Here is a 10,156-nt window from a genome sequence, read left to right as displayed (position 1 = left end):
AGAGAAAATGATCTTCATCCCTTCCCCCCAAAAGGAAAAAGGAAAAGAAGCTGAATGCCTGAGGACGCAGCCTCCCTTCAATCTGTCTAAAGTGCTACAGAATTTTTGGAGTTACGACGTCAAGTATCCTCAACGCCCACGGGCTCTGGTGGGCAGGTGGCTTGGGACAGGAAACAGGATGTGTGGGTTTTAAGAATAAAGTCCCTTTTTTGACCGAGGTGATAGAAAAGTCTAGAAAAGATCTCAGCTGCATTTTTTAGATGTGTTTATTATCTGAAGGAAGCCAACACAGAACCATTAAGTAAAAATAACCTTGAGATTAAAATGTTCTGGCTTAACTAGTAGCGCTTAGAATGCACAAATATTTCCATTATTTCCGTGCAAACGCTTGTGCAGGCCTCTCCTTCCTGGCTACAAAACCCAAGGTGAAACCACTGCAACGGCCAAGAAGCAGCCCAAGAAGGAAGGAAGCAGCAGGTCAGTTGTGTTTGCAGCTCAAACTAACAGCAATCTCTTGTATGGTTCAGTATTGCCACTGCCTTTCCCCATAACGTTCCTCATAAAACACGTTCTCTGTTATGTTTATGCGCATCACATGCTTCTCTCAGGGCTCTGACACTGACTTCATGAACATCCCTCAATTTCAGGTAAAGGGCAGGAGAGGCAGACTCTGGATCATGGAAAGACCCCAAGTGCTTCCCATCTGCCCGCATGCGGGTCACAGAGCCTGGAGCCCTCAGGGCCTGGGGTCTTGGCAGAGAGGGGCCGCAGGCTGGGGACCCCAGCGACGGAAGGAGCAGGAGCGGGTCACCGTGCATGTGGTTGTGCGTCCTCAGGATGTGGCATGGTGGTCGAAGCACCGAAGGATGTCCGCGCTGTGGGTGAGCTGCCTGGCCAGGGCGCCCGAGTCGTCGGGAGAGTCGCGCAGCCCGGACCGCAGGAGGAGCTCCACGCAGGCAGCGTGCTGGCCCGCACAGGCCAGGTGCAGGGCTGTGTGGGGACAGAAGCCACATGGACTTGGAGCAGGACCCTGCAGTGATGCCTGCCTGGCCAGTGGCTGCTCCCAATAACAAGACTCCTTCCATTACGCGGATTTTATACTTCCCTGATTTGGCCCTGTGCTCTTGCCTCTACGGGATCAGAGCATTTCCCCTTTTAACCTGACTGGGTTCGAGATGGTTTTAAAAATAGCAACCAATTAGAGAATTTAAGAGATTTCTATCAAAAGCAATGAAGCAAGTACACAGAAACCAATTTCTTCAAAGTTTGACCAGATGAAAAGAAGAAAACTAGCACTTTGAAAACTAGCACTCAAGGTTCCTGGTGCCGCTAGCCCTAGGATCTTGCGTTCTGGGGACAAAGTCCTGTGTCCTGGACTTGGTGACCATCCTTTGCGGCCACAGCAGGAGTTTCTAAGCATCACGGGGAAGCTTGCAAGGCGGCCGTGGGTGCACAGAAGGTTCATAGGAGGGCTTATTCAACTCAAGTCTGAAGAATTAGCTCTGAAGATATCTTCCTGGGCCTCAAGTTTAAAAAAATTATAGAGGGCTGCCTGGGTGGCTCTGTCAGTTAAGCATCTAAATGTTAGTTTCAGCTCAGGTCATGATCCCGGCGTCCTGGGTTCGAGCCCTGTATGGGGCTACCTGCTCAGTGGGGAGTCTGCTTCTCCCTCTGCCCCACCCACCTCTTGGAAATAAATCTTTAAAAAAAACTTACAGTAATTACAGTTTTCTTTTCTTTTCTTTTTTTTTTTTTTAAAGATTATTTATGCATGAGAGACACAGGCAGAGGGAGAAGCAGGCTCCATGCAGGGAGCATGATGTGGGACTCGATCCCGGGACCCTGGGATCACGACCCGAGCTGAAGGCAGATGCTCAACCACTGAGCCCCGCGGGCGTCCCAGTGATTATAGTTTTCAAATACACTCCAAAGAGAGACGACCTATGAAGAATCTGAACGTGGAGCAGCTGGCAGTGAGGTGGATTTAGAAAGTGCTTCTAAGAGTGAGCATGACTGATTGATCGTGGTACAAAGTAGTCAGAACAGCGGTGACAAGTGGCAGGCCCGCCATTGCCATGGTCACAGACACATTTCCAGAGCTCTGCAAACATGTTGTTTCAAAGAAAGGTGTCGAGCTACTAGAGCAATAGCATGAAAACCAGTGGTTCTAACATCAAGGATTGTGTACTGTGCGCATCCGTGCCCAGTAACTGCCCAGGCGTGTGAGACACGAAGCCGTACCTGATCGGTCCCTTTCGTCTTTGGAGTTGATGTCGGCACCCAAGGATAGGAGCACCTGGATTGTGCTCACGTGTCCTTCCTGAGGGTTGAAATACATGTTACCGGGTGACGACAAGGACAAGCCTTTAAATGCAAACTAGTGCACATCAGGTACTTTTTCTAAGATATTCATGCTAACACTGAATTTTCACACCTGGAGGAAAACTCGCATGGCTCTAAGGTTCGAGGGCCCGTATGATGCTAAATGTGGCTTTTGGTGACATTTGGTCATCAAAACAGAGAATCTACTCTGGAGGCCAAATTACCTACTACAGCAGTCTGGGGCATGTGTCCTGATTCACACGGAACACACAGTTCCAGAATCTCTCCCAGCAAATATGTCTTTGCTGGAACTTCAGAGCAAAGATACACAGTGGGAGATGGCGACCTGTCCTGGACGCTCATCACAGTGTGTGTCACTGTTCACCAAGCACCTGACAGGCTCCCTGGCCAGCTGGCTGCTCCTCAAGTATTGAGCCAGGCAGGATCGCGGCTCCAAGTCCCATCCATCAGCGCCATGGCCTCGGCCACCCTCCTCTCTCCACTGCCTTCCTGGGGGAGGCAGGCAGCAGAGCCCCTTCACAAGGAAACAATTATTCCTGCTGCTGCTGGAAAAGCCAGTGGAGGCAGGTAGCCAGTGAGGCTGAAGATAACCTGCAAAATACTCCTAACGCCTCAAACAGGGGAGTAAGCAGCGACTTTCTGGTGAGCACCTTCTGCAGGCCTGCAGTGGCTTGTACGTGGAAAGCCTCTGCCACTCACACGGTAACTTCTGGAATCCAGTGTAAGGACAAGGCAGCAGGACTCCACATGGGGGGTTCTTATGATTGCAAACAACATTATTCCTGAACATGGAATAAAGGCTGGCAGGAACTAATGCGCAGGCATCATAAGGATCAAGGCAGGTCTCCATTGAGGGGACCCAGGTTCCAGGACCATGACCACATCCCAGGCTTGTCCCTGTGGTGATAGAGAGACCAACCTTAGCAGCGAAATGCAGCGGTGCCAGGCGGGTGGGCTCTGTCCTTGCGTCCACGTCAGCACCCAGCTCCGAGACCAGGAAGCAGAGAGCCTGGTCCTGCCCGGTGACGGCCGCCTTGTGGATGGCCTGAGCGCCCAGGGCGTCCCGCGCGGCCCAGCAAGCCTGCGGGTGGGTGGGGGGGGACAGGAGGCCCCAAGTGAGGAGCACGGAGCTGTGCTACGTGCCTCAGACTTCCAGGGCTCTCTGGTCAAGCACGGCACCCTCAGTGGCAGTCAGCCGTCTGGATTCTCCTCCTCCAACTGCTCCTCGCAGGGTCCCCCACACCTGAACAAGGACGTCTGCCTCCCCCTCGCCCACTGCGACACTGACCGCATTCGGCATTGAGGTGGGGCTGGGATTCAAACCTAGGATTGGATGTGCTCCCTGGCCTGAGACCCTATACCTTGTGTTGCTTGAGCAGCAGCCTGGCTACGTCGACGTGGCCGCACTGAACGGCGTCCATGAAGGGTGTGCAGCCGCACCTGTCTCTGCAGTCGGCTTCGTACTGGCACCTGCGGCACCAACCCAGAGCAGCAGGTCTGATGGGGTCCTTGTCCCCTAAACCCTTCCTCACTCCCGTCTCTCCCCCGTCACCAGCCCGTTACCAAAAATCTCAATTCCACGAGACTACTCTCCCTCAGGCACCCTGGGTAGGTAGGACCACTCCTGCTCCAAGCCTCTATCTCCCACCCAGAGGGGAAACCCTCAGGACCCGGGCGTCAGGAGAACGTGCTATCTCCTCACTTCCCTGCCTCCCCCGGGGCCACCCGCCGCCTTCCCGGGCCTGCCCCTCCCACCTGCTTCTCAGGCCTCCCATCCACCTGCCCACTTCCATCTCCATCCTGCCTTTTTCTTTTCCCACTAGCTTTGCTGTCCTATCCTTCTGTTCCTGTTCTTTTTCCTAATTCAGCCTCCGGTGTGACCTCCTTCCGTTCCTGGCGTCTTCCTGGTTCTCCTCTCCTCCTAAGGTTGGATCTCCCTCCTTCTATCACTCCTCCTCTTCCCATTATCCTGTCTGCTTCTGTCCCTCCCGTCTTCCTGTCTGCCTCCTACCTCATCTGCCTTCTTCTGTTCCTTCCCGGCCAACGTTTGTCTTGTCTCCTGTCCTTCCCTTCGGGGTCCCATCCGTCCTACCTCCTTGGCCCTCCCTCTACTCCATTATGGTCCTGCGTGTCCTACCCTCCTCTGGCTCATGATCTTCTCCTGCAGCTGTCCAGCTCTTTGCTGATCCCCTCTGCTTGGAACACTGGTTCTCCCTTCTTCACTTCAAATTACAGCTTTGACACGACCTCACAGAGCCCTCTCTTCTCTCCTCATCTACAGATGGGCCTTTGCTCCCTCGCAGCGCTGCCTAGAGCCCTATTCTCCCCTTACTATTCAGTATCTGCTCAGGTAATCTCTCCCACGCTCATGAATTCAGGCATCATTACTATGTCGATGATGCCCATGTTTGTTTCTCAGCTCACACCCCTTCCTGTAGGCTTCAGATCTGTCTGTAGTTGGCCACTCGACAGCTCTGCTCGGATGCCTCCCAGGTACAAGCAACTCAGCACGTCCCAAAGTGAAATTATCGTCTTCCTGGCAAAGCTGCTCCTCCACCAGTGTTCTCTGTCTCAGTAAATGGCACCGTCACCATCACCAGTTGTTTCAGCAAGAAACCTGTCATCCTTGATTCTACTCCCTCATTCTCTTGTTCAAATTATTCACCTAGGTCTATTGATTCCACTTAAGTATCTCCAAGTGCTCCTCTTCACCCCTACCAGCAGCGTTTTAGTCCAACTATCGTTCTTTCTTTCTTGTTTAACTGCAACGGCCTCCTAGTGTTCACGGCACTCACCCCTGCTGCCCCCCTACCCCAATCCATCCGCTATTTTCCAACCAGAGGATCTCTGAAAAATGCAAGTTTCTTAGTACTGTCCACCCTCCGCTCTGCCTAAAACCCTTCAATGGCATCTGATAACCTAAGAAGAAAACTTGAAGTCCTCACATAGTTCAGTGTCCTCCCTAAGTCTGGCCTTCCTCATTGCACACTGTTCTCCCCATCACTTCTAAGGCTCCAGCACGCACTCAACTTTTCACTTTACCAAGCACCCTGCTTTCTCCTGGCTCTGAGCATTCCTGGGGGCTGTTACCTCTGTCTGGAATGCTGCCCCGCCTCCTGCTTTCAGCCTCATTCATGTCCTAGCTCGAGTATCTTAGGGGCCAAGATGCCTCACTCCCCATCAAGTTGGGTCTTCCTGGCATGTGTTCCTGGGGGGATCCTGCAATTCCTTGGACTCCTCAGACTCGCAGGATGTGAACAGTGAGTCCTGTCTGCCAGGCTGTGAGTTCCAGGAGGGGACCCAAGCTGGCGGGCTTCTGTTGTAGCCCGTGCATCTGCTACAACGCTTAGTGAGTGCTGACACACTGAATATATGAATGCTTGCTGAATGAACAGATAACACGGGTGGTTTTTTTTCTCTCTCATGTTACTTAGTGATTTTTGTTTTATACTCTTTGAGCTATGTCCTTTCTTCATTTCTCTTTTGGTACTTTGGTTTCTTTCTAAGCAGTTTTTTCTGAGCTTTTTCTATAGCATCGATACTGTCACAATTAGTGAATCTTTTCCTCCATTTGCTCTTTTGTTCTTACCTCTGTAGAAGCACCTTTACTGCCTCTAAACAGCCATGCATTGCTGGGAGAAGACAATTGAGAGAGCTTTTTAGTGCAGGTATAAAACTCTTCTTTCCTCTTCTCTCTTCCCCATCCTTTAGCTAGAGCTTACGGGAGGTGGCAATTAAATTAGGGACACTGTTACCATCCTAGAAAAATAAAAATTTAGCTGGATAAGTGGTAACGATGATGTTTTCACTTTTCACTTAATAGGCACTTAGCCAACACTCGATTATCTGGTCTTTGTGAGCACTTCCATGGCAAATTCTCAGTCCTAAACTTTCTCTTCATTCTTGTGCTGCAAATCCTTAGGGCTGGCCAGGTTTTGCCCAGGAAATGCAAAACATATTAATAATGATCCATGACAAAGTGGGCAGGAATGTAATTCTCCTACTAAAGAGAATGACACTCAATAAAGATTTCAGCTCTCTGTTCTCCACTATTTTCTGGGAATGGCTAGGTGCTGATGGTTTCTAGGGGAGCTAGGCAAACAATTCAAAGCAGAGGAAAGTTTTTCTACCACTCGTCAAGTTTTAAAAAGAAGTCCTTGGTTCCTAGCTGCTCTCAGTACCTGTAATAATTGTATGCATATTTCCTAAACTGAATCATGTCACAGGTATTGACGTTTTGAGAAACTAAGGCCCTGTATCCTAATTCAATGAATCATCCAGAAGGCTAAAGGTCATTTTAAAAAAATTTCTTGATCTGGACTCTTGAGGTCTTTAATATCTGTGTTGTCTTACATCACAGCACTTTTTGCTTTTCACTCATTTAAAATAATCTACAAATAGACGATTCAGATTTAAGGATAATTACTCAGTTGTAGTCCACTGCATTATCACTAGATAAGTCAAAGGCACTCAGGCACAGGTACTTAATTATAAGTACCTATATTTATTTAAATGGCTTAGCACTGTGGTATTGTTGAGGCTACGTGGACATATCATCTTTTTTTCCTGTGTATAACAGTAACATAAAAGTGATCCTGAAAATAGCTGCACCCAGTTGTTCTGTGCTCACTGTATGTCAAACACTGTGCCAAGCGATTTAAATACATCGTGTTCCTCAATCTCTACAACCTCTACAACAACCATAATGATATGGGCATCATTACCGTCATTATTTTGCTGATGAGGATTTGCTTAACAGTTTGTGTCCCTTGCCTAAGGTCAAAGACAGTGAGGAACAGAACCAGCTTTCTAACAAACTGGGGAGGACAGGACAGATACCCGTGAAAATGAGTGAATACGAGAAAGAAGAACACGTACCAACTTCCATTAGTTTTAGAAACAAACTATATGCTGAAATACCCTAAAGCTGTTCTTACTAGACTCTAACTAGAAGGCATTCTGCGGGGTCAGATGGGCGGGCTACACGTCCCTGCAGAGCTCCTGGCCATACCTGCCGTGTGCAGAGGGGTTCTCCCGATTTTGCTCTCTGTCTTCCAGGCAGCAGGGCAAACTGTGAGCAAGTACTGGAGGATCAGAGGGTCACCCTCTCGACTGGCAATGTGGAGACTGTTCCAGCCGTCTTTGTTCTTCAGAAGTGGGTTGGCGCCATGTTCCACGAGGTCCTGGATCACCTCCAGATTCTTCCTTGTGCAAGCCATCATCAAAGGAGTCCTAAAGCCAATCAGAACAACTGTCAGACGGAAGGGCAGCTGAGACATTACAAGCGTGTGGTCAGGTCTTCAGAAAACCCCATGTCTTTGGCAGAGACGGAACACCTAGAGGACTCAGGGGTCTGGGAAGCAGGAAAACTGCTTTAACAACTTCTCTGTCCCCCACCCTCTCCAGTGAGGCACTGGGAGGAATAAGAAAAGGAGAGTGACTAGGATGTAGGCATGTGTGGAGGGGAATGCCGAGGAGGCAAAACTTGCTTCTGGAGAATAGTTGAGAGTATGGGACTGAAGTGAGACACAGTTAAAACCATAGTTTGTCTTGAATATTTGTGTAAGACTTATCCCATTCATTTCAAACAGTAATCGTTTATTAATTGTGCTGAAAAAGGGCTAAACAGAACATCTGACACACTGCCTAGCCATGAGGAGCACACGTTGGCAACACGAATGAAACAGTGTGATTACAGTAAGTTTCTTAGTTGGCTTGTGTCCACAATTATGGGAATAAACTACGCTAATATCAAGGGAGGTGGCTCTATCCTTCTCATATATGATCCTTGATGAGTCATTTCAATTTCATGAGCTTCTGGTTTCTCATCTGCAAAATGAGGGAGACATAACTCCCGGGAAAGCAAGGTCAGGTCTAATCTACCTCCTGATTCCTGGGTTTCAGACCCAAGTCTGGCACACGGCTGGAACTCACTATACCTAGGTGACCTGGAAGGCCGCATCTAGGATCTATCTTCTAAGATTGCCATGATAATAATTAATTAACCAACACTTCTGGGGGGGTGGGGTGGGATATAATAATGAAAGTGAATGAGAAATTAAAAGGGAGAAACCCAGATAAATGAAGGCTGGAAACTTCCAGAAGGACTTCATGGCGGGAATAAATCTTGAACAAGGCAGGATGATTGGAAAAGCAAGGAAGGTATTGAAGAAAGCCAGAAAGGTGAGGATGGGCAAAAAAGTCTCATTGCAATTATACCTCCCAAATACATATTCAGATGAACTTTGTCTGCTTCATGTTTTTGGGGGGGGGGGCGGGGGGAAGAGGTCAGTTCCCTATCCATAGAATTACTGTGATACATGAATGGGGTAATGTGTCTCTTGGAATGGTCCAGCAGCAGAAGAAAATCAGTCTTGTGCTAAGTCATAGCCAACGTGCAGCCCTCAAAACATGCCCACGCCGACTCCCCCAACCTGGTGGGCAAGATGCGCTTTATTTAAAATGTAAGTCTACCTGCTGTGATTCATTTCTATCAGATCAGGTGTCCGTTGCAGGCAGGAACTTCATTATGTCATGAATCTTAGGATGCTCGTGACCCTTAGGAGGCCCCCCCGGAAGTGAGTACTGGAAACCAGGTCGATCTCACAAAACGCAGTTGGTTTGTGTGATCCTACGGGCGAGCATCTTGTCTGTGGAGGTGCTTCTGCACGTCTGCCCATGTGATAAAACCACATGGGGCATCATCACTCACTGAGCTCAAGTGTCCACATAGGCGGTGAAATCCTGAACAAGCACACGCACTGCAGCAATGTCAGCTCCTCAGCCTTGGTGTTGTGCGGTAGCTCTGTAAGGTGGTAATTTAGGGGGAGCCTGGGCGCGGGGGGGGGGGGATCCCTGGACGCTGCTTTGCAACCTTCTGTGAACCTCGATCCCGAAACAACCTGTTCAAACAACGCCCTTTAGCCCAGCGGGGCTCAAGCTGTACTTAATACAGAAAATCCATCGTCTGATCGCATTCCCTACCGGTTCCTTAATGGGAAATGGAGACACCCCCCCCCCCCCCCGCCCCGCAAGAGGGTTTGCAGGACGTACTCCGTCCTGCAGGGGAGGCTCCTGCAGGGGAGGCTCCGAGCTGCGGTGCCGAGGCGGGCAAGGTGCACGGAATCCGGGGCTCTGCGGAGGAGCGGGGCGCGCAGCGGGGTGGTCTGTGGGGCAACCCCGGCCACCTACCAGTCGGCCCTCTTCAGGCAGTCCACCGCCGCGCCCCGGCCCAGCAGGTACCGCACGCAGTCCCGGTGGCCCTGCGCCGCAGCCTCGTGCAGAGGCCGCTTGTAGTCGCGGTCGGCGGCCTCCACGTCCAGGTCCCAGGTCTCCACCAGGTAGGCCAGCACGTCCCGGTGCCCGTGGCGGGCGGCGCAGTGCAGCAGGGGGTCCCCGGCGCGCCCCGGGCCGCCCGCGCGCAGCTCCTCCCGCAGGGCGCTCAGCCGGCCTGCCTGCACCAGCCGGTGCAGCCGCCGCGGGTCTCCGGGCGCCGCCACGGCCGCCGCCCCGGGGGCGCGCCCCTGAGCCCCGCCGCGCGGACCGGGGGTGCAGCAGGTGCGCCCCGCCCCCGCCCCCGGGGCTCGGGAGCTCGGAGGAACTCTGGGAAAGTTTCCCTCGCCGCCTCGGCCCCGGCGGAAGCGCGGACGGGGCGGGGCCTTCGGCGGCCGCCGCGCCCCCTGGGGAGGCGCGTTCCTATTGGCCGCCGCGGCCGTCCGTCAGCACGCCCCCTCCGCCTGCCGCTCCGATTGGACGCGCGGGCGGTCCGTCAGGCCCCGGCGGCGGGCTCTTCCCGGGGCTGCGGCCGGGGCGG

The 10,156-nt window shown here is 51.7% G+C and overlaps 1 protein-coding gene across 1 annotated transcript; it reads right to left on the bottom strand.

Moving 5' to 3' along the window:
- Positions 1 to 248: 248 nt before the first annotated feature.
- ANKRD16 (ankyrin repeat domain 16) lies at positions 249 to 9,986 on the bottom strand (the record flags this gene model as incomplete). The annotated part of the gene is made up of 7 exons (XM_072828437.1): positions 249 to 990; positions 2,242 to 2,320; positions 3,263 to 3,424; positions 3,705 to 3,813; positions 5,933 to 5,975; positions 7,355 to 7,575; positions 9,535 to 9,986. Coding segments are annotated over 7 exons (1,224 nt in total), but the record flags the coding sequence as incomplete, so codon positions are not given.
- Between the last annotated feature and the right edge of the window lie 170 nt (positions 9,987 to 10,156).

The sequence above is a fragment of the Canis lupus genome, chromosome 5, assembly GCF_048164855.1.
Source record: "Canis lupus baileyi chromosome 5, mCanLup2.hap1, whole genome shotgun sequence".
NCBI classification, from domain to species: domain Eukaryota; kingdom Metazoa; phylum Chordata; class Mammalia; order Carnivora; family Canidae; genus Canis; species Canis lupus.
The sequence above is the reverse complement of the archived record's forward strand: the minus strand, read 5'-3'. Positions and strand labels throughout refer to the sequence as shown.